Below are 27936 nucleotides of genomic sequence, written 5' to 3'. Positions count from 1 at the left end.
TGCTTTAATTAGCCCTGGTGATGATCTTTATACCTTTACATGCTTCATCATAAGGGCCCTTTCTGCGGAAGCATCAACAGGAAGTGGTCTGGCAGAGACAGTCATTTTTTTCTCGCACTCATCTAGGCTACTGTAGATGTTATTGTGTAAAAGATAAACATTTCTTGATTTGAATTTATGTTCGACATGCTCACGGTATAGTTAGAAAAAAAAAACCTTTTATGTCAAACATTTTGTCTGTCATTCATGTGAAAATGAAAGACAGCACTTCCGGAAATAGCAAAGTGAAATGATGGTCTTGTGGTTTTGTCCCATGATGCTCGGAGGGGTGAGCATACAGTATCACCATGTTGCTGTTCACACCATACGAGATGCTGACAATGAATGCTGACCGGTGGATTTTCCCTTTCGCCTTGTGCTTTATTTGTGTGTCTTCAAATGGTAAGTCCTTTTGTGACAATATTGAAGAAGAACATTATTTATATAAAACAGTCCACGAGTACAACTTTACCTCTTTTGCTATATTATTTGTTTGGTCTGTTTGTTCATTATTCAGTCTATGTAAGTTCTCTTTAAAGTCTTGTATAGGTGAGTTTACATATCGAAATCCGCTGATAACGGCAAGATATTTTTACCATGTACACTGTACTACGATGTTTGTAATATATTTAAATGTGTTGTATATCGTATGATATATATACTGCCAGTGTCACATTCATTGCCACCATTTAAAACACTGTTTATTAATTAACCTAATAATATTGGGCTGATTTGTAAGAACAGTTCGCAGATTAAAAGCTTTTTTTTAAATCAGTTTCAGTGTAATAATATAATATATGTTTAATTTTTTACCTTTAATTAAGTTACCATGTTCATATTTTCTGGCCTTTCTGATGAATTTGCCTTTAATTATTTTTCCGGCTGCAATTAATAGATTTATTCTCAACCTGAATGGTTAATTTTTAATTTTAAGATATTTTTTCGGGCATTTTTAGCCTTTAATGGATAGGACAGACAAGTGTGAGGGAGGGGGGGGGGGGGGGGGGGCGACATGCAGCAAAGGGCCACAGGCTGGAATCGAACCCGTGCCGCTGCGGCAACAGCCTTGTACATGGGGCGCCTGCTCTACCACTAACGTGCCGCTGCGGCAACAGCCTTGTACATGGGGCGCCTGCTCTACCACTAAGCCACCGACGCCCCTTGAATGGTTCATTTTAAGATATAAAAGTTTGAATATCCTCAGTAACAAGAAGGAAGATATTCTGGCACTCTATGTTGTTTAAGTGACCTACACTTGACACTTGTTCTTGCATTTCTCTTCTCATGTTAAGAAGAACCGAACTTTGAGAACTCCTGTGAGCAGGATCCGGATGTTTGTGAGACACACACGCTCAGCGTTCAGCTTGGCTCCTCTGTGTTCCTCCCATGCAACTTTTCAACACACAGCCTCGACTGGGTGTCATGGACCCAAACTCCAGGGGTGGACCTGGTCCATCTCACATCTAAGGGTCGTATTAGGTTCCTCGACCACAGGTACGGTAGGGTGAAAGCCTTTCCAAACCAGGGCTCAGAGGGGAACTACTCCATCTGCATCGATGAGCTGGGCTCCTCTGACCTGGGGTGTTACCGCTGTGAGCAGGGACATTACTGTCATCAAGTGGTGTTGGTTCACGAAGCAGGAGGCGGTAAGATGATTTCTGTTTGGAAATTTTAAGACAATCTTTCTCAATGTAGAGCAGCAGCCTGTGCAGACAGACACGTCCTCTTTCTTTCTTATGGTCACAAACCTCATAGGCCAAGCTAGAGTTTCCTGTGCAATGCATCTTTGTAAAACCACAACCTGTTGTGCAGGTGCCCTGAGAGAAGCGATGAGGCTCCTGATTTACATCTGTGTTGCTGTGGCTGCTTTGATCCTGCTGAGCGTCGGTGGCTACTGCTGCATGAAGTGCATAAGTGAGTAGTCTGATTGCACAGTTTGACACTCTCAGTCCACACAGAAGAGAGAAGAAAAGTTTGCATTTTTTTCATTAGTTTATTTGATGGATTGTCTTGTTATTAATTTGTTTCAGTGTGCTGTAAAACGAAAACACTGGACATTACAAACAATCCTGAAGGTGCAGCTACTGAGGGTAAGCAATAGTTTCACAATTTTACCATTACATTTGATCTATCTCCTCGGGCATGTTGCTTGCAACACGTTTACCTTGACATTTGAGCACAGGAATATACAGTAGACGACGGTACAGCCAGTTAAAGCTAAAATTTAAATGAAATTTGTTTTAAAAAGTTGTATCTGTGAAAAGTTCTTTAAAGAGACAGTTCATCCCAAAATCAAAAATCCATATTTTGCCTTGTAGCCAGTCACTCAAGATAATCCACAGACCTTGTTGTGAGCAGTTTCATGTAAGAATTATTGTCTTTCAAACTACACCTGCAAACTGTATCACCATACAGAAGGAAATGTGCATCTACTCATGGACGAGAGGCTTGTCTGAGTTGTGATGTTGGCTAGCTCAGTGGTGCATGAGGTAGCAGCACAGGGGCGTAAATACAGACAGTGCAGACAGTGCAGTTGCACTGGGACCCACATAGCAGGTGTAGTTCGCTAGAAAGAAAATAGTTCCCGCTTTAAATTGCTCACTAAAAGGTCTGTGGATTATCTTGAGAAACTTTTTGGTGGGTGATAAAAATTCAACCACCACTACCTCTAAAGCTTATTAAGACTAATTTACACAATCTTGTGTGTTTAATCTGTACAAAATATAAAATCTAACAAGTTAATTTGATTTTGTTAAACTTTAAACAGAGCCATTGCCCTGTTTCCAGTCTTTGTGCTAAGCTAAGCTAACCAGCTGCTAGCTGTAGCCTTATAGTTATCAGACTGATATAAGAGTGGTATCGATCATTTCATCGAACACTTGACAAAAAAGCAAACATGCAATCTTCCCAAAATGTCTCAATATTCCTTCAAGTTGCTTCATATAATGTCCTACTGCAGGTGCCAGTACTCCACCAATCAGAGTGCCAATGGATCAACTGCAGCACGGTAATTTATCTCAGTAACAACACAACACAGTCACTTGGACACTTTATCTGATGCACCAGTTGACAAGGACAAGCAATATTTATTATGTTAATATTATTATGTTTTCTTGACAGGTGTCACTATACACACTGTGTTTCCTTTCCCCACAGGAGCGGGCAATGATAATCTTGTTTATGGTACGTTCACACAGCTCTCCTTTCTTTAATCCTTTCTTTCCATGGCATCTATTGATTCATGTGGTTAAAAGGCTAATGTCTTTGTCATCCCACCGAGAACATTAAACATTTTTTGCGTCACTATCTTTTTTAAATATCAGAAAATGATGACCAAGGCCCATCCAACCAGCAGAATGACCCTAGAAATTATTGCGATCCAGTATCAGGAGTTCTGCCTGATCCCGCCCAGAGCACCAGCGGGATTTATCCAAACTTGAACCAGTTTGCGAGGACGGAAAGTCACAGAACAAAACAAGGATTTCACAGAGGTGTGTTATGTTCAGCAGAATTACTGCAGTTTGTGGTGACTTGTATCGTCTTATCATGACAAGCTGGAGTAACTCTGTGTCCTCTCACCACTCCAGAACTCTTCAGCAGATTACGGCAAGCAAGTCTCAGTCGGCATTTTTATGGTAATATAAGCATCTTTAATTGCATCACATAGTTTTAATGCTGTCAGGAATTTCACTTATTCATTTTATTACAGTTAACCAAGGTGAAATCAGCAAGCAGCAAGCCATGTCAACTCAGGCGGAGAATCAACGCAAAGGTATTTAGATTGGATTTATCTTGTATCATCTGTCAGAATGATTTATCCATATGTGAAAATAAATAACCTGATGCAAAAAAAATGTTTTATTATTCACTGATGTGTTTTGCAGCCGGTTTGGGAAAGAAGAAAGCCAAAGAAAGTGAGTGCTGACTTCATCTGTGGGCATGTTCTGGATGAAATAATACTGTGCACTCAACCGCTCTTCCACTTCTCCGTTGTTTCCCTGTCAGCTTGTGACTACAAAAACCCGATTTACAACAGGAGCACAGACCAGCTCAACCGCCTGTAAAGAACCAAGGAGGCTTTAAACAGCTGTCGAGATCTTTCCAGTATCAATCATCCTTTCCTATGACAGTTATTGATTGCTAATTTTACATTTTAAACTTGATACATGTTTTACTGTATGTGTTTGCTGTGTAATTGTTTTGTATTTTATATACATCTATTAAACAATGAGTGATTTCTGTTTGGTAAAGTTCATTAAATAAAGATTATCACATGAAAAAAAGATCAATGTATCGTGTGTTGAATGAGACAAATCTGTGTATGCGAGATAGGAAAGTAAAACAGTACTTGTTGACCACATAAAGTGCTTTTATGATCTCAGTTTGACTTGCAGATAAAATAATGATAATGATGATTATACATTTTATTTCTTGGCACCTTTCTCACTCAAGGACACCTTACATCAGTAGTTCCCAAATAGTGGGTCACTGTCCAAAAGTGGGTTGTGGGTCGATTCTTAATGGACCACAAGTGACTCGTGAACACTTATTTTGAAGTACAGTGAATTTCAAGGGCAGAGCTTTTATTTTAAGGTGAGGTTTCCTGCTGTAGAATGAGTGAATATCAGACAGCGACTTGACAGAGACAACAAAGTAGCTTGACAAAACGGCCAAACTCAAGTATGATGCTGAATGTATTAAACTGTGTGGGCCTTGAAGTAATGACTAAGGAGAAATCTGGACCCCGTGGGGAGACCAGTTGGGAACTACTGCCTTACATGACTCAATTAAAAGTCAAGCAGCAGTGTGTCCATACATCATAAAGTCAAGCAAAGCAAAGTATGCAATATTAAGTTAAAAAAAAGAAAAGAAAAAAAAAAGGTAACAACTAGTTTAAAATCACCATTATAAAGTCATCTTCGCTGCAAAACTCGATGTGTGTGTCACCATTAGAGTCAAGAAGCCTTTTGTGTGACAGTTTAACGCCTCAGGTTCATTTTTTAATTGTGGGAGAATACAGGGAGAACATACAACAGCCCCAGAAACCAGCTGATTTAAACACAGGAGACTTGTACTGTGAAGCAGCACGGTGGGTGTTTGAGTTGCCTTTCCTCTCAAGAGAGTCCTGACAATTAGGCCAAATGAGAGGCAGCTGCTCCACCTGTCTGAAGATGAAGGCCCACAGCGCGGACTCCATTTTGGTGACATTCGTTTCATTATCACTGCTTCTGTTGAAACATGAAGCGCATGCTGCTTTAAAACAATTCCAAGCAACACTTTATAACACCATGAATAATGACACATCGATTTGCCACGATGGCTTCATGTCTGTTTACATATCAAAGGTGCACTTTGCTGGTCTTCCTTTCACCATCTATGTTCAAGGTAAGTCAGACACTACAAATATATCTAATCGATGATGACACAGCTTTGAGGTGACTGCTGTGCTCTTGTTTGTGTCCAATTTACACACAGATGAACACAGCGGATATTACCAAGCCATCGCTATAGCAAAACAGTGCCACTACTTCCTTGGAGAAACAGACAGCTTTATGGTCTTAACAGTTGCCTTCCATGGATGTTTTGTGAAAAGACAAGTAAGCTGAAAAGTGTCTGTTTATTTTAATGCAGACATATACTTTTTTTATATCCTCTAATCTTTCTTTGCTGTTTTGTGCAATAGAAATCGATGACAAAGCTGAATGTCGTCATCATGGCGCTTGCAGACAGTGGCAGAGTTGGAATTGTCAAGTCGATACCTCTGATCTGTGAAAGGAAAATTAAAGGTATAATTCTATGTGTACAGATAATATCATGACAGTTTTAGAATAGGGGTTATTATTAATTCTCAGTGTGTTTCCCACAGAGGTGATCAAACATGAAAATCCACTGGTATCAAGAGATGTTTTCTGCAACAAGGACGGGTTCAACATCACCATCACTCAGAATGCCACAGTCCCACCTCTGAACCTGGATGCAGTCTGGATCCCTTCCAGCCAAAGCCACACTTGTAAACCCCAAAAAAGGTCAAAGGATGCTGTCACTTTCAGCTTTCCTTTCACTAATTGCGGCACCCAATCTGTGGTAAGTGTAAATACATTACCTCCTGTGCAGCCTTTAGACAGGTAAGATGGTATCTTTACTATAACAGGCTTGGTTGTGTCTTGCAGATTGCAGATGGGGTTATAACCTACTGGGTCAGTATTGAAGTGAAACAACATGCACAGAAAGGCTCTATATTTCGAGAAGCTCCTTTCCAGTAAGAAATTAAAATGTTTCATTTCTGCTTTGTGAAGATAACGGACACTCATTTAAATGATCTCTCTTTTTTTAGTCGTACTGTGCATTGTAGCTTTGCACTGGCCCAAGCGACTCAGCTGGGCGTCAAGGTTCAGGGAGAAAAACCTGAGTATGTGTCAACACTGAAGAGTGAGGGAATACTGAGGACTGAAATGAGGTTTGCTAAAGGTATTGGTTTTTGACACTTATTCTCTCAATAATGAGTGTGTGTTTTTATGCAACAAATGTTTAGAAACCAAGTGTAAAAGGGGGTCCCCTGGCCCTCACCTGCAAAATATCAGACACAAAAAGTACAACACAAAAAGATGCTAAACAACTATAAAGTGTGTGTATCTTGCTTTATGTTGGCGAGATGGGGGAGCCTTTTGCATATCTGTGTCCAGAAGCCCACTTTCCAATAATCCACCCCTGAATACATGACATGAAATTAATGAATCACTTTGACTTTGATGGACTAGGTTGGAGCATAGCAATGCCCTGCTAGGCTATATGATTTATGTTTTTACTTCTTATTTTTCATCTTTTATTCATAGATTCCAGTTACAAGTCTTTCTATTCCTCTCGAGACCCTCCAACAGTAACCGAGCTTGGCCAGCCCGTGTATGTGGAGGTGTTTGTTCTCAAACATGAGGACAAGGATTTAGTGCTGCTGCTAGAGGACTGCTGGGCAACGCCAACTAAAAACCCACATGATCCACAGAGATGGAACCTGCTTGTTAAAGGGTGAGTTCACAAGAAATTAACAGACAATATTTCAGCATTGTTTTGTATTGAAAAGGCCATTTGCCTGTACTTTGATCAACCAAAGCTCATCTTATATCCAATCCAGATGTCCTTTCAGTGGTGATAGCCACAGAACTGTTGTGTTGCCAGTTGTTTACAGTAAGGAGCTGAAAAATCCCTCTCTTCATAAATGGTTTGTGGTTAAGCTGTTCTCATTTGTGAAGCCCCCGACATTTGAAAGCCTGGTATGTAATACAATTTACACTCACATAAATAGATGTTATATGAATCCTGCTGCTATTATTTGGCCTTGGTGTTTTGTTTAAAACAGGATGTCCTCCTACAGGTATATTTCCACTGTGATATAGAGATCTGTAAAGGACAGCATTGCTTACAGACCTGCAGCAGTGGTAAGTGGAGCTAAAGCCTACTGATCCTTTTTAGAAGTTGAATGAATCTATCTTGGGTTATTGATTTTTGCACTTGCTATGTAACACTGATCGATTCTCTCTGTTTTCCTTTGCTTTTTAGGAAAGCGTAAATTAAGAAGAATCACACCAGGGCCAAGACAGAGGATTCTTCACAGTGTAGTCTCCGGTGGACCTCTTCTTTATCTGCTGTAGCTAAATAACCAGAAAAGGGATGCCATGTCAAGTCATATTTGGAAGCACAATTTACAGAAGTTCAGCCAAGAACTGTGTGATTTTTTTACTGAAAATAAACACATACCTTACTATAGTGGCCCTTAGTGAGCAGATTTGAGCAGATGTCTTTTGCTTGTGGGAAAGGCCTGTATTATTTAACATAAATATTGTTGTAGTAGTGGTAATAAATATCCTTCCTTTTTTCATCACTGTAATGGCTCTTGTTTATTGTGGGTGGTTGTGAAAAATTGTGTGTACTTACGTTGGTGGGCTCGAAGTGAAGACCTCAGAGGACACAGGCTGTAATTAATTTGCTGTACTTTGGGAAAATTGCACATCCACAAATATTAAACGTATAAATAATAATAAAATAGTTAAATTCCTTGTTCTGGGCATATGAACAGTTTCACTTAAGTACTTTTTGTGTGGTTATTTGATGTTGGCATAAATCTGTGTAAATAAAGCTTAATTAAAAATAACATTTTAAAAAAAAAGTCCAGCCGGACTTTTATTGTGGTGGGGGAGCTCGGATCACGTGACCGCAAGTCGACCAATAGAAACGCAGAATGGGTTCGTTTGCGGAAGTTACCGAGCGAGCGTGTTGTCTTTGAAACGACAGAGAGAAATATGAAGAAAGTTGCTATTTTATAAAGTTAAATGCCGTCTGTGGGCACAAACAACAACTTAACCGTGTACTGCGAGATTAACACCAGTGTTTATTTCGTCTGAAAGCGACTCAAGACCTGTAGTCATGTCAAAATCAACGAGATGGGACTCAAAAGATGAGTCAAAACATCTACCCATCTATAAGCACAAAGCTAAACTCGTTCAGGCTGTCAAAGACAGCACTTTTTTGGTTGTCACCGGAGAGACAGGCAGCGGGAAAACCACACAGCTTCCAAAGTACCTGCATCAAGCAGGTAAGCTGTCATGTTGTTGTCCTGTCCTTGGTCATATGAAGTTAATGCACATACTGCAAGCTTTAACGGTAATAGACAACGTGTGGACACAATGTGATGTGTGTTTCCTCTTCTTTGTCTCCAGGTTTTTGTAAAGATGGCAAAATTGGCATCACCCAGCCCCGCCGGGTGGCTGCCATCACAGTGGCTCAGAGGGTAGCTCAGGAGATGCAGTGCACTCTGGGTAGAGAGGTTGGCTACCAAGTACGCTTTGATGACTGCACATCAGAGGTGGGAGTCAAAGACAACTCATCCCTGATTAAAAAAGTACAATGTATTTGTTGTATATGTGTGTTAACATGAAGATGTGTCTGTGTTTGAGCCAGAGCACGGTGGTGAAGTACATGACAGACGGCTGTTTGCTCAGAGAGATCCTGGCAGATCCTGTACTTACTCAGTACAGTGTTGTAATCTTGGATGAAGTCCACGAACGCAGCCTCAACACAGTGAGTCAATATATGACATTGACAGAATATACTCTCTGCACTGCATGTTAGATGTATACAGCTGTTCCGCATATAGAAAGTCCTTCTGTCTGTCTGTCTTTGAAACTTTGAGTAAGTGTTTGTATTCGCTGCAGGACATTCTTCTGGGTTTGTTGAAGAAAATGTTCTCCAACCCCGCTAAGGCCACCAAGGGCCGATCTGTCCCTCTGAAGGTGGTGGTGATGTCCGCCACCTTGGAAACTGACAAACTTTCAGCCTTTCTCAGTGACTGTCCCGTCTTTGCTATTCCTGGGAGGACTTTTCCTGTCACCTGCACATTTGGTTTTGCTGTAGGACCTAAAGACATAGAGAGCGCCGGTTATGTAAAAGAGGTAAAGCTTTGTGTCCAGAAAAAAAAAAAAATCATAATTTAACTTGGTTTTACAACTTTACAGTTATTACTTATTAACTGTTTAATTTGTTGGTGCTCCTTTAATTTTACATCTGTTACTTGTCAGGTTGTCAAAGTAGCCCTTGATGTGCACACCAGTGAAATGGCAGGGGATATTCTTGTGTTTTTGACAGGTAAGTCATTAACAACCTCACAGTAAATCCTAACCCTGACAAAATCTTTCACAATTATCCTCCCTGTTCGACAGGTCAGTCAGAGATTGAGCGTGCCTGTGACATGCTGTATGAAAAAGCTGAGTCTATAGACTACCGCTACGATGTGGAGGACCAAACAGTGGAGGGCCTTCTTATTTTGCCCCTTTATGGATCCATGCCCACTGGTAAACACACACAACAGTTGTCACATCTTATTTTGTGCTAAGCAGATTAATATTGTTGCTTTTTCTAGATCAGGTCAGTATCTTTCTTTGTGATGCCACTGTAATACTGAAAAAGAAAATATTTATCATTTCTGTTGTCGTCACAGATCAACAGAGGCAGATCTTTCAGCCTCCACCTCCAGGCATAAGGAAGTGTGTAGTGGCCACAAACATCGCAGCAACATCTCTCACCATCAACGGCATAAAGTGAGTGAGGCCTGTGGTCACTGGCTAACCACGAGACTCCATCAGATATACAACAATGACTTGTATGTTAAATCAACATCATTCAGATATTTCATGCAAATCATACCTATCATCCAATTCTTTGCCAATAAAGGTACATTGTAGACAGCGGGTTTGTGAAGCAACTCAACCACAACTCACGGGTGGGCATGGACATCTTGGAGGTGGTGCCTATTTCAAAGTGAGTTTTTGAAGAATTAACATGCCATTTCAAAATCCATGCCACTGCACCGAAAATCCGCCACCTTTTATGTGGATGTCCAATTGGTGATGTTGTTCAGTTAAAGCAATAAAATCCTCAGTGTGTGCTGTGTTGACTGAGAGGCTGAGTCCTCCTGCTCACAGAGCCATGCCGGCAGTGCCTACATTTACCAGGATGTGTTGCACACGAGCTTCTGGTGCCCATAAGTATTAGCCAACTAGGCTATAGCTGTAACTTTGTTGGCCAAAACATAGTGTAGCTGAGGTTTATAAGTTGTTAACTTGTGTAGGCAACAAAATAAAAACAGAGACGCTCTGTAGTCTGAACCAGAGTGAGCCAAGACGGCAACACTCTTTATTATTTTTCATGTTGTCCACAGCAGCACATGACCAATTTTCTCCTTCCATTTTTTACCTTTCACAATAAAAGCCCAGCCTGAATTACTCAGAGCATTTTGCTGAGAGGCAACACAGCAAAATAGCTTACAATAGCTCCTGGCACTGCTGGTCTTGGTTTTGTTTTCAGTTTGTCTTTGGGATCCTGATGAAGGTCTCCAGAACACCTATGGAACTGCCCATTCTGAAATTCACAGCAACAGAGTGATTCACTTTTTATTGGCACTGGAGGGCAATTTGAAGCAAAGTCAGCACCAGTTGGTGATTGTGTTGTTGAGGGTACCCACCGGCCATATTCTTTTGTGGAGCTGCTACAACCTCAGCTGCTCTCTGCTGCATTTCTTCATCCATGAATGCGCTTGAATAAATGCAACTGAATATCAGAGCTAGCCAAAACACTGTAAAATGTATTCTTGTCCAAAACATCATCTGCACTCATATTTTGGGATGCCGTTTTCGCTGTTAGAAACGTAGCTAGTTTGCAATACAACCAAAAAGAACAAGGAAGTTTTATTTTTGAGCGGCACCTAGAGCACGCCCCCTAGCTAAAAGAGGTGAAATGCAACCTGTGGTTCTACTGCAACTTCCGTCCTCCAACTACATCACTGTCACGTCAAATGATGCTGCTGGTTGCAGGAGGAACAATAGGTTTTGCAGCTGCAAACTCAGCTTTCTTGCTCCATGTAGCACGCACTGAGGATTTAAATACTTCAACAGACTCCATTTACCATCAGCACTGATTGGACAGCCGCATAAAAGGTGGCAAAATTTCCCTCTAAGAAAGCTTGCCAATAGATTTAGATTGGATTTTTTTTTGGGGGGGGGGGGATTTTGTGTGATTAGGAGCGAGGCTCAGCAGAGAGCAGGTCGAGCTGGAAGAACCTCAGCCGGGAAATGCTTTCGAATCTACACCAAGGAATTCTGGGAGAAGAGCATGCCTGAATACACAATTCCAGAAATCCAGAGGACAAGTTTGACTGCAGTGATACTTACACTCAAGTGTCTGGGCGTTCATGATGTCATTAGGTACACTGATGCCCATTCTTATCATGCTTATCTTTTTTTTCTCCCTTTATCTTCTTTCATAATGACTTGATTTCTTTTTAGATTTCCTTATCTGGACTGTCCAGAGGAAAGGTTTATTCTGGAGGCGTTAAAACAGCTTTACCAATTTGATGCCATCGACAGGTGAGTGCTTATACCTGTGCACTTGACAGCAGTTGTGGGTTTAAGTATTTCTCTGAAACTTAATGAACTCCTATGTGTCTGGTGTGTTGGCTGTAGGAGAGGTAGAGTGACCCAGCTGGGGGAGCTGATGGTGGAGTTCCCCCTGCACCCAGGCCTTACCAGGGCCCTGCTTAAAGCTGCCTCGCTTGGCTGTCAGGACTTGCTGCTCCCTGTGGCCGCCATGTTGTCTGTGGAGAACATTTTCATCAGACCAGGTCCGCAATTTAGCTTTAAAGCAAAACAAAACACATATGTTCAATTAAAAGTGTGGGGGAGAAAAAAACATAGAGCTTACAAAGAAATTTAAAAATACTTTGTTATCCATGATATTACATTATATTATATGAATTGTCTATTAGAAGAGATGCTAAACATGTCAGTTAAATATAGAGTGCCAAGGAAGTTCTGTACTGTTTACTGGCATGTTGGTTTAATTTATTTAATGTGTCAGGAAATGACACATACAGAGAAGTGTAGTGTGAAGACTGATCTCTTCCTGCCTGCAGGCCACCCTGAGAAACAGAAAGAGGCTGATAAACAGCACAGAGAGCTGGCTGCCAAGAGCGGCAGCATGAACGACTTTGCCACTCTCCTCAGTGTGTTCCAGTCCTGCAAATCCAGGCAAGATGCATGCATATTTCTTTTCGTGTGTGCAAATAAATGTCAGTGTCAGTCTATAACTAACCATGTATTCAAGACATTAAACTGCGTGATATAACAGCTATCATAAGTGTGAGCCTTTCTCTTGCATCCTGCAGTGACAGACCCTCAGCCTGGTGTAAAGATAATTGGATCCACTGGAGGGCACTGAAGTCAGCCTTTAGTGTGGAGACTCAGCTGCGAGAGATCCTCCTCCGCCTCCAACAGGTACAGCAGTTTACAGAACTCATTTTCACATCACTGACTGAATGGACTCAGTTGTGTGTCTATGCTCTGTTAAATGCTTCATATTGCTGTTGACAAAAAATGGACAGGTCTGCCCATTTATTATTAGCTTGTACAGATGCTGCTTGCTCCTCACATCAGAGTTGTGCTTGGATAATTGTAAAGGACCTCTTTGCAGATTACTGTAGTCAGATGTTCAACACTGTCATTTATTATTTAATTATTTTAATTGCCAACATAATGCTGTGATCGTTAAATTGAGTGTGACCCTCTTTCCTCTTAGAAGAGAGATTTCCCCGTGGAAACATTTGACGGCAATAAAAGTGAGGTCTTCAGACGATGCCTGTGCACGGGATACTTCACCAATGTTGCCAGAAGGTACCACCATTATTTACAATGATCCATATTTAACTCTCCTTTGGGATATCTTTATGATCTCTTAGTCATGTGAACTTTTACTGGTTGGGAATAATTGTTTCCGCCCCACATAGGTCTGTTGGAAAGGTGTTTTGCACAATGGATGGCCATGGATCCATGGTTCACATTCATCCATCCTCATCGGTAAATGCATTTAAAAAAAAAAAGATCTTGATTAACTAACTGTCTTCATAGAGGACAAAAGTTTAATGCTTCTTCTCTGATTTCCCCTTTTATCATGATCGCTTGTTTCTCCAAGCTGTTTGACCAGGAAGCTGAGCTGAACTGGATCATCTTCCACGATGTGCTGGTGACCTCACGGGTGTATATCAGGACTGTATGTCCCATCCGATACGACTGGGTGAAGGACTTACTGCCTAAACTCCATGAGGTGGACGTCTATGAGCTGAGCAGTGTGGCACGAGAAGAAGTGACCGATGAGGAGATGATAAAATGGGAGACAAAGGAAGCGGCCAAAAGACAACCAGGTTCTCAGAATTCATTAGAAACCATGATGTTGTACAGCTTAATGTATGACATAGGTGGATTTTTTTTTATTTTTGATCATTTCATACTGGCTCATAGCAGGGGCCATGAACCTTAAACATTACTAATACAAATAAATGTATTAGTAATGTTTAAGGTCCATGGCCCCTGCTATGAGCCAGTATGAAATCATCAAAATAAAAATCCACCTATGTCACAGGGTGGATTAAAAGGCCATTTGAAGTCAACTAATAGATTACTTGGGTCTTTTTCCAGAGGTTTCTACTGTGGATGCCATGAAGAAGCTGGAGAAGCGAAATGACGAAACCTCGGTCAACGATGCTCGTGCACGCTACCTGCAACGGAAGCAGCAAAGACAACAAAATAAAGCCCTTTGACAGAGGGGGCTTGCTTTTGAAGACATGATTCATATGATGTATCACAAAGGGGCATTTTTGTAAATGATATGTGAATAAATATTTGTAACATTTCTAACATTGCCTCTCTTCCTTGATTGCCTCACTTTACACACAATGCTGTAGCAGTAGTTGGTTCGTAGGTCTTTTGAAAAGGCTCACATCTAAAGAAAACTGGTGCTTTGTACTTAAAAAGTGAGTAGATTATAGTAAAGGTGGTGGTGTAAAGAGGAGGTGCAAACATTGGGTCAAAAAAGGCACATTTTGGGACATTTTACTTAACTTTTTTTTTTTTAATGCACTGCCTGTGTCTGAGACTATCTGTGCACCAGCTCTGTGCAGTTGGGGTGAGGTTAAGGTTACTGTATGGTACTTGATGTACTTTCACACCGACTGTTCAGGTGCAGTGGACCCTCTCTGGCCTCGTACGTCACTTCCTTTTGTGTGCGTCTGCGGGGCTGCTGTACTGTCTGGCTGGGACGGAGGGCTTCCACGCTAAGCAGGAGACTAACCACATTAAACCTAACACAGAGGCGTTTTTATCTGTCCAGGATTTGGAAATTACCTGTTCTCGACACAACTATCCATCAAGCGGGAGCTCAGTGGACTTTATTTTCTCGCTGGCTCGCTCGCATACGCTTCAGTGAACCACTGCAGCAGCAACACACCAAGCACGCCGCCGCCGCTGTTGTTGTGAGAAGAAAACAAGCTCGGCGAGCAGTCCGCTAAGCTGTGTGATCATTGACAGAGTTCAGTACACACACGCTTCAAGTGATAACTGGTGGGAGCTTTGTGCAGCGTACCTCCGAGCCTCGTCAAGAACCGATTAGCTGGGGATATTTTCGTCACTGAAGCCGAGGTAAGAAAAGCCGGGGTAATGAGGAGAACTAGTGGCTAGCTGACATGCTAACTAGCTGCTAGCTTGGGAGCTATCTTGGCTAGCTGCCTTGTTTGGTCGTAATGCGGTCACGGTCAGTGTCCTCACTGCTGTCTGTCGCACCACTTGGCCAAACTGCCCATCAGCTTTAACTGAAGTGTTGTGGCAACTTGTTTATTGTTAAACTACTGTGGAAAAGTTAACGACCTGTCCTGGACTCGGAAGGTAACGTTTGTTGACTTTGCCTCAGTTAGCTAGGCAGTAACGTTACACTGAAAGGATGAGGATGTGTTAACGTCACGTTAATGTTTACGCTAACGTTAGGCAGCTTGTGTTTGTGCTGGGTACACTTTGTAATGTCTCAGACATTGATTAACGTTCACTGCAGTTATCTAACAGGGTAGCTATGTGAGGTGTTGCTATCAATGCGCTCTTATTGTTTCCTCGAGCAGTGCTACATGTAAACTTAACGCGTGACTGGGTACATTTCTACATGTCCTGTTTGTGCGAGCATTGAACCTGTAATTGCACAACCTGCACAAAGTTATTGTGCATCATATTTATTATCTCAAAGAGCAGCCGCTTGCACTTTAGCTATTCAAATGAGTAGATATGAACAGCCGTGGATGCACCTCTGATGGCCATAACAAAGTCTGAAGTCGTGGGAAGCCTTATCTGTTTTTATCTTTGTAAACAAAGCAGTTCAAACAGTCTTTGTGTTCTGGTGACTATATGCACTGTAATATTCAACCCCATCACTTTCACTGAAACACTGTGAAATTCTGCTAAACCTATTATCTAACATAAGCTGTTGATTCAGAGCTGACCCTGGATCACCAAGGCCTCTCCACAAAAACATTAAGCAAGAGCTTTGGGAGGCTTTTACATTTAACAAACGCACAGCTTTCCATTTTGCTAATTGTTAGATCAGTATAACATTGAATGTGTGGTTTCTACATGGCATCACCAGAGCAAAAACATCTACCATGTTTAAATGTGTTGTGACACTGAAACACTGGCGTATGTTGCACGGGATGATGGAGATGCCTGGCATCTTAATATCTTGCCTGTGGTCATGATAGTCATTGTGCTAGTCCTGTTTTGATGTCACCGTCACAAGTGTCAAGATGTTCAGATATGGGGTGGTGAGCAGACGTGCAGATTTCAGCAGTTTTTCTTTGTTGCAGAGTTGTGTTTCAAGGCAACAGTGTGTCTCCGAAGGTGAAGAATTTATTCAAGCACAGTGCTGTGGTGACAACACTCAGATAGGCATCAAGAGCGATACACAAAAAGTTTCCTTTGTTTTCAGAAGTCAGTTTCGCTTTATGTCTTCACTTTGTGTCCTGACTGTAAACGACTGTAGTTTTACTTTCTTTAGGCCTGATTTCACATATAGTTTATATGTTAAAAAAACATTACCCCTTTTATTTAAAGTGAGGAAGTGAATTGTAAATAGTACAAAGTCACAAAGCTGTTTTGCTCACACCTTTACAAGTCAGCAGAGGTTTTACATTTTTAGCCAAGAGCAGCATTGCACACAAGTTAAGTATCCACCTGAAATTTTGTTGTTTTTATTGTGTTTTTTCTCCAGTTTGGGTGGTTTAAAGCCCTTTTCTATGCATGAACATTGATGGTCTTTGTAAGTTGTAATTAGCATTGTGATTAGCAATGTCTTTCTATTTCATGTACAGTTTGACACTCATTTTGTATTCTGCACTAACAGTATTTCTCTCTGTTCTCTTCCCTCAGGTATTACATGATATATATTATTTTTTATCTGAGCCACTGTCAGGCACTTGACCAATAGGAACAGTTTGCACAATTTCCACCAGCTTGCTGCAGCCCCCTCCCAACCCAGACAGTCTTCTGCCCCAGCATGAATGAAGTCAGTGTTGTGAGAGAGGGATGGCTCCACAAGAGAGGTAAGGGGGCCTCCAAAATCTGAGTCCACATTAAAGTCATATAGTCCATGTTAAATCTATATTTTGAGGATTAAATATAGCCTCTGTCGGCTTTTAATGTATATGTCAAGTGTATAGGTCACTTACACTGGATTTCCATTGTAATAATAACAGGACATGGAGTAGCCATATTAACCCGAAACACACAAGCAAGTAGTCAAACATTTAAACAGCATTGGATCTAAAAATTCAACCTGTCTGTTTTCCAGGTGAATACATTAAAACATGGCGGCCTCGTTACTTCATCTTAAAGAGCGATGGCTCCTTCATCGGCTACAAAGAGAAGCCTGAGGTGTCCAGCGATCACAGCCTCCCACCGCTCAACAACTTCTCTGTCGCAGGTCAGTTCTCACTGCATGTGCTAGATTAAATTTTGAGAAGTGTTTTTTAAGTTTTATTGTCAGTGCCTTCAGTTCTTCAGTGGTAGCTGATGTGTCTCTGCCTTTCAGAATGCCAGCTGATGAAGACAGAGCGCCCAAGGCCCAACACGTTTGTCATTCGTTGCCTGCAATGGACCTCAGTTATCGAGCGCACCTTCCATGTAGACAGCAACGATGAGAGGTAAAACACCGCCATCCCAATGGTTTTATTTTAAGTCGCATTTTTAGTCTCTTTGGTAGAAAAAAGCCCAAGTGAAAATGTGAGAGTGCTGTCTGTAGCAGGCTTAGGCTGGTACATCTGAAAATTAAATTTACACGTGAAACACACTGGTTACTTTGCTGAGTCGCGGCCTAGTAGAGCTCTTTTCTGTTGCTTTCTGCTCCCCATTATCAAGTACGGTGTTTCAGAAGAGCCAAACTGCCTTTTTAGTTGTTCTCACTGATATATTTTTCTTTTGTCAGATATCTGAATAAGGTTAAAGTAGTAGATATGAAAGTTACATGGTTACCAAGGCAATCAGGGTTTTTTTTTTTTTTTTGGCGCTACTCTTTTGCACTGAAACATCAAATCATGGCCAAGGTGATTCATGCTTGATTACAGCATAAACATAAATACATGTTTAAAGAAAAGGTTGAAGTGTTTATTTCGATGTATCAGTTTTGGAAAAGATTTGTGGACATGTAAAACACTGGCTTATTGTGAATTGAAGGCCAACGTAAATGAAAAGGAAAGAAATGTTTTTGGATTTAGAGACTTTAGTATGGACACAGTCACAGAGTCCAAGTCCTTGCTCTGTTGTACATTTGAATGGATATGACAGAAGTATTGACATGAGATAAACTCGACATATATAACAAGGACAGAATGAACAAGGTGCAGAATTTAGTAGGAAAGAAGGAAAGACCATCATGCTTGTATTTCACTGCCAGATTAGACCTGATTATTCACCCCTAACCCAAGCAGTCGTCATTGAGTTTTGTTTACATCGGCTCTGCCAAGTACCAAATCCCAGCGGCCCCCCAGATTATCCTCTACCTTCTAAATTTATCTTGCTAGACTACCGTTTTCCTTTAAGATATATTTCTGGCACAACATCTAAACCATCTGTCCGAATACAAAGCGTTGACAAAAATATGTTACTGCTAACAGCAATTTGTACCTCAAGGCAAAACTGTCACCAATTCAGATGTTGATAGAACAGATTAAGAGTAATGTAGACATGGCTTTGGCGAGATTTGATAAAAGCAATGTGTGTTTTTTGTTCTGGGTCAGGGAGGAATGGATGCGATCGATCCAGGCAGTGGCAAATAGCCTGAAGAGTCAGCAGCAGGATGAGGAGCCCATGGAGATTAAATTTGGCTCACCAAGTGACAGCAGTGGCACAGAGGAGATGGAGATTGCTGTGTCCAAATCCCGCACAAAAGTGGTCAGTATTTGCACAAGCAGTGCCTGGCAGCTGAGCGTTTGCTGTGTTTGTCCAGCTAAGCTCATCTTTATTGAGCAAGTTGTTTAAACTTTAAGCCTCTTTCTCAAAGCTTGTATGGTGAAGCAACCTTTAAATGAGTGGAGGGCAACATTCATATTTTGTCTAGCGCTGATTCACTACAGTAACTTTTAACTGCTCTGTTTGTACAGACTTAGTTTGTCTGTTGACTGCTTACATGCAGCATGAGAAGTATGAAGAGATGCAGGATGTTTTACAGCTATACATACTATGCCTCTACATATTTTTTATTTTTACTGATCAAGTAGAAGTTTGTATTTTTCAAAGTAGTTTTATTATTTTGTGAAAACATGTTCTTGTACTTTATGGGCCTATCCTTATTTATATAATTTCCTGCTTTACACTGCATTCGATATTCAAATAGTGATCAGTGTCAATTTTTGTTCCACATCCGTCACTATTTTAAGTAATTTTCTCCAGAAAGTGCTTCACTTCCTCACTGCGGTTTCACAAGTGTTGATTTAAAGGCCTGGTTCTCCAATTTAAGGAGAAATATTCATCACTGTTTCAACATAATATGTCATGTCCCACATGCATGAGAGAAATGTGTGTGTGTTTGTTTGTATGGTAGAATACAGCATATGTAGTGCACTGACTCATCCAAATTCTCATCACAATCCTGTACATTTCAGAGATAGGCTATTTTATATTTCTATATTACAAAAGAACATATGTTAAAGTCTCATCAGAACTCATAGATGCGTCTTCACCGTGGCTGACCTTTGACTGTTGTTCCAGCAGACCATGAGTGATTTTGACTATCTGAAGCTACTGGGAAAAGGGACATTTGGTAAAGTGATCCTGGTGAAGGAGAAGGCCACAGGGATGTACTACGCCATGAAAATCCTCCGCAAAGAAGTCATCATTGCTAAAGTTAGTGCTGATCACATCACAGTAAAATCTTGACTTTGAATGGTTTTGCAGCAGCATTGCTATCTGTTCATATGGGGTCTTGCATGTCCTGAATGTGTGTATATGTGTCTGTTCCTCTAGGATGAGGTGGCACACACAGTTACAGAAAGCAGAGTTCTCCAAAATACGCGGCATCCCTTTCTAACGGTGAGTTACCAGTGCCTGTGTTGTTGCCTCAGTTTTTGCTTTCCAAAGTTAAAGGTTGAAGAAGTGATTCTGTGAGTCTCATTCTCAGGTTGTCAAATACCAACACTTTGGGTTGATATTCGGACCAAACCACTAACTCAGAATGTCAGCTACCTGGGAATGAGACTCAACAAATGCCTGTATTTCTCCAGAATCACCTACTCCACCTTCAAGGCACCCTTTAATCAGTAAATTGCAGATGCTAATGTTGGTTTTCCTCCTCCACAGACACTAAAATATGCATTTCAAACGCATGACCGGCTATGCTTTGTGATGGAGTATGCAAATGGAGGAGAGGTGAGTTTTCTTCTTTCTTATATGGCCTCCAGTTGTGTCTGCTGTGTTAATATACCTGTGTGTGACCTTTAGGAAGATGGCTAATTGTAGTAGGGATGTAAAAAAGTAACCCAACACATTGTGATGTATCACTTAAAGGGTGCTTTCATGCCTGACTTGTTTGGTTCAGTTAGAAGGATTTTAATCCAGCTATCAAACTGGACTGGAACTGTGGAAGCATCGAAATCCGATCAAACTGTGGGCTGGATGTGAGATTTGATGATGCATCAAACTAAATCAAATTAATGTTGGGCCTAATTGTGAAGTGAAAAAAACATTGTAGAGATTTATTTGGTTACAGCATGTACTAGGCTGGTTATAATCCATAAATTGTCCACAAAAGCACCACAAAGAATAAGTAAGACTCAAGAATTCTGTTCACATCAAGGATTTTTTTATGAAATCAAGTATCTCAAGGATCTTCATGAGATGTTCTGTACCTTATTCCTGTGTCTGCATTTTTGCTTTTTCCCAGCTCTTCTTTCACTTATCACGGGACAGAGTGTTCACAGAAGACAGAGCAAGATTCTATGGTGCAGAAATAGTGTCGGCACTGGAGTACCTACACTCACGCAATGTAGTTTACAGGGATTTAAAGGTAAGGCGTCTGCTTGGTCTGACAGTGTAGTATTCATTTGTTGCAAATAAGATTTTATATGCTATAACTCGAGATGGTCATACAATCTTAATCTGAGATACAGCCACTGCTGTCTACTAATTTGAATCTTTTCCTGCACAGCTGGAGAACCTCATGTTAGACAAGGACGGCCACATAAAGATAACAGACTTTGGGCTGTGTAAAGAGGGGATCACAGACGGTGCCACCATGAAAACCTTCTGTGGAACCCCGGAGTACCTGGCGCCAGAGGTAACAATGACATCAATGTGTTTTAAGACCAGGTTTGTTTAAAAAGCACTGATGCCACTGGGCTGGATGAACACATGATGGAAACTAGTTTTAATAAATTGGTAGTTTCATGTCTAAATGTTTCGGAGCAACTTTGTTGACTTCACCGTGGGACACTACAAACCAGTAAGAATAGTAGTTAAGCTGGTAGAGCTGGTTGTCAAATCGCAGTGTCGGTGCTTTGGCTACCACAACAAGACAAGACCAAGAAAATGCAAGTTGACAATCAACAGGTTCCTGGGATGGGAAAGTTTGGTCCCTTAAATTTAGTTCAACAACTAAATGTCCTGTAGCAGAGAAGTTTGATTACAGTTTGAAAATAGCACAATTTAAGGATTCCATTGAATTGAATTACTTTGTATCTGTAAATAGCACCATGAAACTTGTTGGTTACTATTTTTGGGGGCATTTTGCCTTCATGTGACCAGGCTGCCAGGGCTCCCGCACCACACGAAACTTGTGACTGGGCCATTAATTTGATGGAAAACCACAGAATGTAAAATGGACAATTTCCAGAACAGTGCATTTCCTTGACTTTACCAAAAGATTAAAATATTTGATGGATGCTACCAACAAAAACAACAAATGAACTTTTTGAAATTGGTAGCTATAATGTGAAAAGAAATTCGCTGATTCTCTTTTACTAATATCACAGTTTTATTTCTTTCTCAATTCTTTTTCCTGCCCTGTCAGGTGCTAGAGGACAATGACTATGGGAGAGCGGTGGACTGGTGGGGACTGGGCGTGGTCATGTATGAAATGATGTGTGGTCGGTTGCCCTTCTACAACCAGGATCACGAGCGTCTTTTTGAGCTTATCCTCATGGAGGAGATCCGCTTCCCCAAGAATCTGGCTCCTGAAGCCAAGGCCCTGCTGGCCGGCCTGCTCAAAAAGGATCCCAAACAAAGGTACTAGCACAAGCGTCACCAATTCTATCAGTAGCTGAAAGGCAAAAAATAAAACTTAAACCCAGATAATCAACCAAAATGAAAATACTTTTGATGAAAGCTTGAAATTCCAGCTCCAACATTTTTGGTGAGGTCAGTTTTTTTATAAACATTCAGTGTAACTGTTTTACTGCAGCCATTTAAAAAACATAAAAAGCATCCCACTCTATCAAGCAGCATTTCAAATTGTTAATTAATTGCAGTGCTACTGTTTTGTGAGATTGTCATTAGCACACAACAGATTGTTAAAGGTACACTGGGTACCTGGGTGCAGCACATAGGTGATAAAAAGTAGTGACTAGGTGCCATACTACAAGTATCACACATGGAGAGGAAGCTTCGAAGATCATGGACACAGCCTCGAAAGAATGCAAATATAACTGGGTGAAACAGGGTGACAAAGCTGGGATTGGCTTTCAATTGTGCTGGCAATTTTGAGAGTTAAAAAAAACAGGAGAATGACATGTCCGCCAGTAATCATTCTTTTTAACGTGTCCGCACAGCATTTATTTGACAGATGACAGTCTAGAAATGAGGGAGAGAGAGGTGTGTGACATTAATATTAAACAACATAATTTAAAATAAAAAAAAGCCTTTCTTCTTATGTATGGTTACCCTGTGAAAACATGGCTGTTGAGCTGACTAACTGGCTCCTGGAGATGCAGCAGTACAGCTCAAGAAAAAACATTTTCTTCCTGGGATTTTGCACCATGTCTGCAGCACTTGATTAGTTTTCTGAATCTTCCACTGTGCCCCGGGGGCACCACTTATTTAGCTATAAAATAAGTAACCACATTATTAGGCCTTTGTTCCTTCTTGATTAGTTTTGGTACAGGGTAATGTCCATAAACAAGGACATAATTGATTGTTGTTTTGGTCGAGCCCCAGTGTTTCTGGGAACAGTCGAAGAACTCCTAATATTTGTACATTGAGCACTGCCTGGCTCACCAACACATGCACCCGTAAGTAGTAAGGAAATGAGGAACAAATTGTCTAGAAATTGATAAACAGCAGTCAGAAGGGAACAACACGTCGTAAGTGCCGTACATCTCTAATGACTGTTTGCACAATTATCTGTAGAAAGAAATGGTAGCTGGTGAGTGGGTGGTGATGATGATGATCGTGTTTTGATCTGTTTACAGACTTGGAGGCGGACCAGACGATGCCAAAGAAGTGATGAGCCACAAGTTCTTCACCTCCATCAACTGGCAGGATGTTCTTGAAAAAAAGGTGAGGGACTGGGAGAAAAAAAACAAATAACCTGACATTTAAAATTAGATGTTCAGGATTTTAAATGACTGATATCTTTCTTCTCCTCAGCTTGTTCCACCCTTCAAGCCCCAGGTAACATCAGAGACGGACACGCGCTACTTTGATGACGAGTTCACAGCACAAACCATAACAATAACTCCCCCTGACAAGTGTAAGTATATTGGTCATTTGTGATTTAATGTTGGATTAATGTCTTTCTACACATTTATGTCTGAAGTGGTGGATACATTTTTTCTCTTTCTTCCTTTGTGTATACTCCAGATGACAGTTTAGATGCAGAGGATTCAGATCAACGCACGCACTTCCCTCAGTTCTCCTACTCTGCCAGCATACGGGAATGATCACTCAGACTCTTGAAAAAAGCAGGCAGGCTAACACACGATCACAATCCCACATACACACTTGCACTGCTGGGGAACGACACAAACAAAAACTGGCACAAGACACATTTTCATTCGGTCTTTATCGCACGTACACACACACACACAGACACGCACACACACATATCCTGGCAAATCAGACAAGACAGGGATCATCGAGTATGAAATGAACACACAGGCCGCGAATGACTGACCTCAGCAGGTTTGTGTGGATAGACTGGCAGCTTTGTCTCTGTGCGTCCTCTCAGGGTCGGCTCTAGGCTTCCCTGCAGGACCTCTGCTGCACTACACTGGGGTACCACATCAAAGCCTTGACACTTTGAAAAACCAGGTTATGCCAGCAAGTACCACCTCTTTACCAGCTGTACCCATGCTAGACACACACACATACCAACCCATGCATAGACTGCATATATATACACAAACGTACTTGATAGAATTTTAAAAAAGCATAATCAGAATTAGGAAAATGGAAAAGATTTGGGGGAAAAAAAGACAAATTTTTATTTCATCGATTGTTACGGTTTTAACTGTAAAGCCATATTTCTGCATTTTTTGTGATTTTTTTTTATTATTATTTTTATTTTAACAAGTGCTCTTTCTGGAACTTGCTGTTACAAATCAAGTGTGGGACTGTTCTACAGTAGGGGGAAATGGGGAAGAGGGGGAGGGGAAGGAGGGTTGCCATTTCTGTGTTTGCACTGCACGTGTGTAGAAGTGAATGGATGAGTGGATGCGTGAATGTGTGCGCACATGAGTGCAGGAGGATGTATGAACAACCATTTTTATTCTCAACCATCCATTTGTGTCTGTTTTCATGCATGTTTTTTTAAAACTGAACTATTGCTGGAATATCAACAAGAGAGGACACTACACGACACACTCAATGGCCTTTTTTTTTTTTTTTTTTTTTTTAAAGGGAACAAGCACGTAATTTATGATTGCTGTGACTAGCTTGGCGCTAAGTTGACTCAGTCAGGAATAGAAACTGGGATCTCTTGCATGGCTAACCTTTGCTTGAAAAGCTGCATTAATTCACTCAAAGTGATGCAGCAGTCAGGCTTTTAGGGTTCTTGTGGCTGTATCCAGACTGACTTACCGACCATCTAGCTGCTGCTTGGAGGTGTAAGCGTTTTCATTAAGGCCAGTCGCACTGTGTGAGTAAGAATAGAGGGAAAGAGGAGTATAGACTAGACGTTTGACCACAGTTGTTCCCCAACCTGTATAGAGAGACCAATGTAGATGCACACAGCCATTCGCTGTCCTCGATCCAGTAATTCTCACTCCCTAGCTGAAGAGTTAGGCACCAATCTTTTGTCCATTTTCTGTCTTTTAATATCAGTACGTTTTAAATATATTTTTCAAATGTTCCCATATTTAAAGAAATGAGAGTTCAATCATTGTTAAGTCTTTATCATGAGGCCAAAAATCGACTGACTTGGTGGACGTTTAACACTTCAAATGATTCCACATTTGATGTTTAGTACCTTTTGTTTGTGTTTTCTTTAATGCTGTGTTGAGGCACTTAAATCTGCGTAGTTGTATGTCTGGAGCAACAGTCTGCAGGTTTACAGTCCAACGAAACGCTGCATGAGCTGGTCGACCAAACTTCAACCTGCAGACAGGGAGAACTAATCAAATCAGCTGATGCATTGTGAAGTTGAAATGAAAATTTGCATACTTTGAGTCATGACGGCACATGATAACACACACACACACACACACACACACACACACACACACACACACACACGCACGCTCATACTGACACACGCATTTTATATTCCATACTGCTGGAAGAGATGTTGGTTGCTCTTTGAGCTTCACTAAAGGAACATCAAGTTCTTTTGTGTTTGTCATTGTTTTGTTTTTGTTTGTTGATTTTTCTCCTTTTATTTGTCCATCTATTTCTCAAATTTTGGAAGACACATTGTCTTGTTTAAGTATACATTATATAAAAATTATATATTAAAAGTTTTTAAACTGCTTTCTTTTTGATTACGTTCTTCATTTCAAGGGGGTTTCCATCAGAGGAATGCTTATTTAGATGGTGACTGTCAGTAATTTTATTTCAAAATGACCTCATTTGTGGTTTGTATTATTACATCCCCTAGGCTGAACTGAGTACATTGTTCATAATTTGCATAATTGAGCATATATAAGAAGTTTCAGTTTGAATTTTCTTTTTGAAACTAGAGAGAAATTTTAAAGTTGTACTCCTTAAAAAAAAAAATCTATTTTCCAGACTATGCTTGAACAAAGTAGATAAGACCCATCCTTTGATTTATACTGCATAGTCGAGAATAATGAAATTGGTAGTTTAATACTTTTGTCTCCCATTCTCAGCAGAACACTTATCCTACAGTGATGTTTGAAGGTTTTGCAAAAACCTCTATCAGCATTCTCTGGGATGCCCCTCATGTCACATATTAATTTGTTTTTATTAAGTTTGTGTGAGTGACAGCACGGCAAGAGCGTGACAGTGAGATGTGTTGAGTGAAAGTGGTGATGAGGACACAGAAAAGCAGCAGGTGTTTTGACTCTCATCGTCGGGCAGCAGGTGGCCCCAGTTCCTGCAGATGAAAATGTGATCAGATGGCTTTGATTTACAGTTCACAACTCCAGCACCTCTTCTCACTGGCTCAGGCTCAGCCATCATACTCTAGCCTAGTGTCCTGCTTTGGAAACGGCAGGATCGGGTATCAGAACCACTGCACTGATGGACTCCACTGTGGATTTGCCTTCATTGCTATCATGGCCATAAGGGGGTGCTGCTGAACTTTTTTAATATTGGTTGTGAAGCCATACTCTGAACCTCGCTGCTGGCCACGCTTTAAGCAATGCTTCACAGCTGAACATGCAAGTTAATACCCCTGACCTCTCCTGTAGGCATACACAGGCACAACAAGTGCCTCCTCACTATTGTGTAAATACCAAAAAAAAGCTTGATGGTGAATGCAGCATTCGTAGAGGGGGAGGCCTGCAGCTTTGTAGTATTTGATTTGCAGCTTTACTATGGTTACCTTGCTTCTCTGTGTATTTGAATGTGATCAACAGTCACGAATGTCACACCTGATGCTGGTGTAACAAGTTTTCCTTTCTTTGCTTGTTGCTGTTAGTTGAGGCTCAGAGGGCAATGAAAAAAAGCAATCTTTAAGGGGAGGACATTGTCCTGGTAGACAGTTTCAGCCCCCCTTTGCAAGACTTTACAATGTAACGGGTGATACCTGCTACAGTATGGTAGCTTATAACATTTGCAACTATAATGTGCCAGTAAACATTTTTACTGAATGAAGCTGTGTGTGTCTTTCTTGCTATTCTGCACAGTATTACACAATCCACTCTGCAACAGCACTGCGGTCTTTAAGCTTACATTAGCCTGTGTATAGCACTGTTCAATGTATCATAACCAGGGTTGTGGTTACTGCTGATTACAGAGGTCATCGCCCAGTAGTTGTGTCAGGAAATTAGAGGGTTTTAATGTTGTGACAGACATGAGATAAGATGAGATAAGCCTTCATCCATCCCACAGCGGGAAGTTTGCAACATTACAGCAGCAAAAGGGTTGTGCAAACAGGAGGCATCAGTAGGAAAAAATAAAATACAAAGCAATATATATGTACATATACAGTTAAATGAAACTATTTACATGAAAAGTACTTAATATAATATTAAATTAAAAACACTTTAAGAGGAAAAGCAATGGTGAGCTGGAGTTGATCCTAGTGCAGCGCCATCTTGAACATGATGAGCCTTTTTAAAGCCTGGTACTGATAATTTTTGCAGAGTTAAAATCAGTTTTTAGGCCAGAAAGACAAGATTCTGTATTTCTCCACCAGAATTAATGTTGTGCATTGAGGGGCAGGCTTTGAAACTGAACTTTAAAAATGATTTAGAGGGTTTTTTTTTTTAAGTTTTCAATAGCTAAATGTAATAAATATATATATTTAATAAAATAATATAGAAATTGTGTGGGGGTAGGAGGAGTAAGTATTGTTTAATTCGCTTGCATAGTATAGAAAAAGCATTTACATCATCCAGTCTCTTTCAAATATGTAAAGGAAGGTGAACAACACAAT

General features: G+C 40.8%; 4 protein-coding genes across 7 annotated transcripts; all 4 read left to right on the top strand.

Moving 5' to 3' along the window:
- Nucleotides 1-42: 42 nt before the first annotated feature.
- On the top strand, nt 43-4288 carry LOC126406147 (uncharacterized). Of its 2 annotated transcripts, none has more exons than XM_050070334.1 (11): nt 43-441; nt 1332-1685; nt 1852-1953; nt 2070-2129; nt 2999-3046; nt 3196-3222; nt 3363-3530; nt 3627-3674; nt 3749-3811; nt 3924-3953; nt 4045-4288. In XM_050070334.1, exons 1-11 carry the CDS (start codon nt 348-350, stop codon nt 4101-4103), a joined length of 1053 nt encoding a protein of 350 aa, XP_049926291.1. In that variant the 5' UTR covers nt 43-347; the 3' UTR covers nt 4104-4288. The 2 variants fall into 2 exon arrangements, with proteins under 2 accessions (XP_049926291.1, XP_049926285.1); XM_050070328.1 differs by having other exon boundaries at nt 3160-3222; nt 4045-4287.
- A 1049-nt stretch (nt 4289-5337) lies between these two features.
- LOC126406125 (zona pellucida sperm-binding protein 4-like) lies at nt 5338-7870 on the top strand. Its single transcript, XM_050070320.1, has 10 exons — nt 5338-5424; nt 5515-5636; nt 5723-5825; nt 5906-6123; nt 6210-6298; nt 6374-6507; nt 6873-7062; nt 7169-7307; nt 7409-7472; nt 7594-7870. Exons 1-10 carry the CDS (start codon nt 5364-5366, stop codon nt 7683-7685), a joined length of 1212 nt encoding a protein of 403 aa, XP_049926277.1. The 5' UTR covers nt 5338-5363; the 3' UTR covers nt 7686-7870.
- A 410-nt stretch (nt 7871-8280) lies between these two features.
- dhx40 (DEAH (Asp-Glu-Ala-His) box polypeptide 40) lies at nt 8281-14272 on the top strand. Its single transcript, XM_050073814.1, has 17 exons — nt 8281-8626; nt 8751-8896; nt 8992-9111; nt 9246-9482; nt 9609-9675; nt 9750-9881; nt 10028-10127; nt 10261-10347; nt 11607-11789; nt 11871-11951; nt 12048-12205; nt 12497-12611; nt 12749-12857; nt 13159-13253; nt 13367-13436; nt 13552-13780; nt 14055-14272. Exons 1-17 carry the CDS (start codon nt 8458-8460, stop codon nt 14174-14176), a joined length of 2220 nt encoding a protein of 739 aa, XP_049929771.1. The 5' UTR covers nt 8281-8457; the 3' UTR covers nt 14177-14272.
- A 364-nt stretch (nt 14273-14636) lies between these two features.
- Nucleotides 14637-27148, top strand: akt2 (v-akt murine thymoma viral oncogene homolog 2). Of its 3 annotated transcripts, none has more exons than XM_050064510.1 (14): nt 14637-15053; nt 16821-16993; nt 17242-17373; nt 17482-17593; nt 18686-18839; nt 19659-19790; nt 19911-19976; nt 20244-20312; nt 20827-20949; nt 21091-21219; nt 21952-22166; nt 23348-23435; nt 23526-23628; nt 23739-27148. In XM_050064510.1, the coding sequence occupies exons 2-14, from the start codon at nt 16948-16950 to the stop codon at nt 23816-23818; spliced, it is 1449 nt and encodes a 482-aa protein (XP_049920467.1). In that variant the 5' UTR covers nt 14637-15053; nt 16821-16947; the 3' UTR covers nt 23819-27148. The 3 variants fall into 3 exon arrangements, with proteins under 3 accessions (XP_049920467.1, XP_049920465.1, XP_049920466.1); XM_050064508.1 differs by having other exon boundaries at nt 19656-19790; XM_050064509.1 differs by lacking the exon at nt 14637-15053 and adding an exon at nt 15150-15296 and having other exon boundaries at nt 19656-19790.
- The last annotated feature ends 788 nt before the right edge of the window (nt 27149-27936 follow it).

The sequence above is a fragment of the Epinephelus moara genome, chromosome 2, assembly GCF_006386435.1.
Source record: "Epinephelus moara isolate mb chromosome 2, YSFRI_EMoa_1.0, whole genome shotgun sequence".
In the NCBI taxonomy this organism is placed as follows: Eukaryota; Metazoa; Chordata; class Actinopteri; order Perciformes; family Serranidae; genus Epinephelus; species Epinephelus moara.
This window is presented reverse-complemented; position numbering and strand designations above follow the sequence as displayed.

Excerpts from the sequence above, each read along its gene's own strand:
- LOC126406147 (XM_050070328.1), top strand. The coding sequence starts at position 348 with ATGTTGCTGTTCACACCATACGAGATGCTGACAATGAATGCTGACCGG. Across the intron at positions 3,675-3,748 it reads TCTCAGTCGGCATTTTTATG|TTAACCAAGGTGAAATCAGC; the intron begins GTAATATAAGCA and ends ATTTTATTACAG. Across the intron at positions 3,954-4,044 it reads AAAGAAGAAAGCCAAAGAAA|CTTGTGACTACAAAAACCCG; the intron begins GTGAGTGCTGAC and ends TTTCCCTGTCAG.
- LOC126406125 (XM_050070320.1), top strand. The coding sequence starts at position 5,364 with ATGTCTGTTTACATATCAAAGGTGCACTTTGCTGGTCTTCCTTTCACC. Across the intron at positions 5,425-5,514 it reads TTTCACCATCTATGTTCAAG|ATGAACACAGCGGATATTAC; the intron begins GTAAGTCAGACA and ends ATTTACACACAG. Across the intron at positions 6,508-6,872 it reads TGAAATGAGGTTTGCTAAAG|ATTCCAGTTACAAGTCTTTC; the intron begins GTATTGGTTTTT and ends TTTTATTCATAG.
- dhx40 (XM_050073814.1), top strand. The coding sequence starts at position 8,458 with ATGTCAAAATCAACGAGATGGGACTCAAAAGATGAGTCAAAACATCTA. Across the intron at positions 12,612-12,748 it reads TTCCAGTCCTGCAAATCCAG|TGACAGACCCTCAGCCTGGT; the intron begins GCAAGATGCATG and ends TGCATCCTGCAG. Across the intron at positions 13,437-13,551 it reads ACATTCATCCATCCTCATCG|CTGTTTGACCAGGAAGCTGA; the intron begins GTAAATGCATTT and ends TGTTTCTCCAAG.
- akt2 (XM_050064508.1), top strand. The coding sequence starts at position 16,948 with ATGAATGAAGTCAGTGTTGTGAGAGAGGGATGGCTCCACAAGAGAG. Across the intron at positions 18,840-19,655 it reads CCAAATCCCGCACAAAAGTG|CAGACCATGAGTGATTTTGA; the intron begins GTCAGTATTTGC and ends CTGTTGTTCCAG. Across the intron at positions 20,950-21,090 it reads TAGTTTACAGGGATTTAAAG|CTGGAGAACCTCATGTTAGA; the intron begins GTAAGGCGTCTG and ends TTTCCTGCACAG.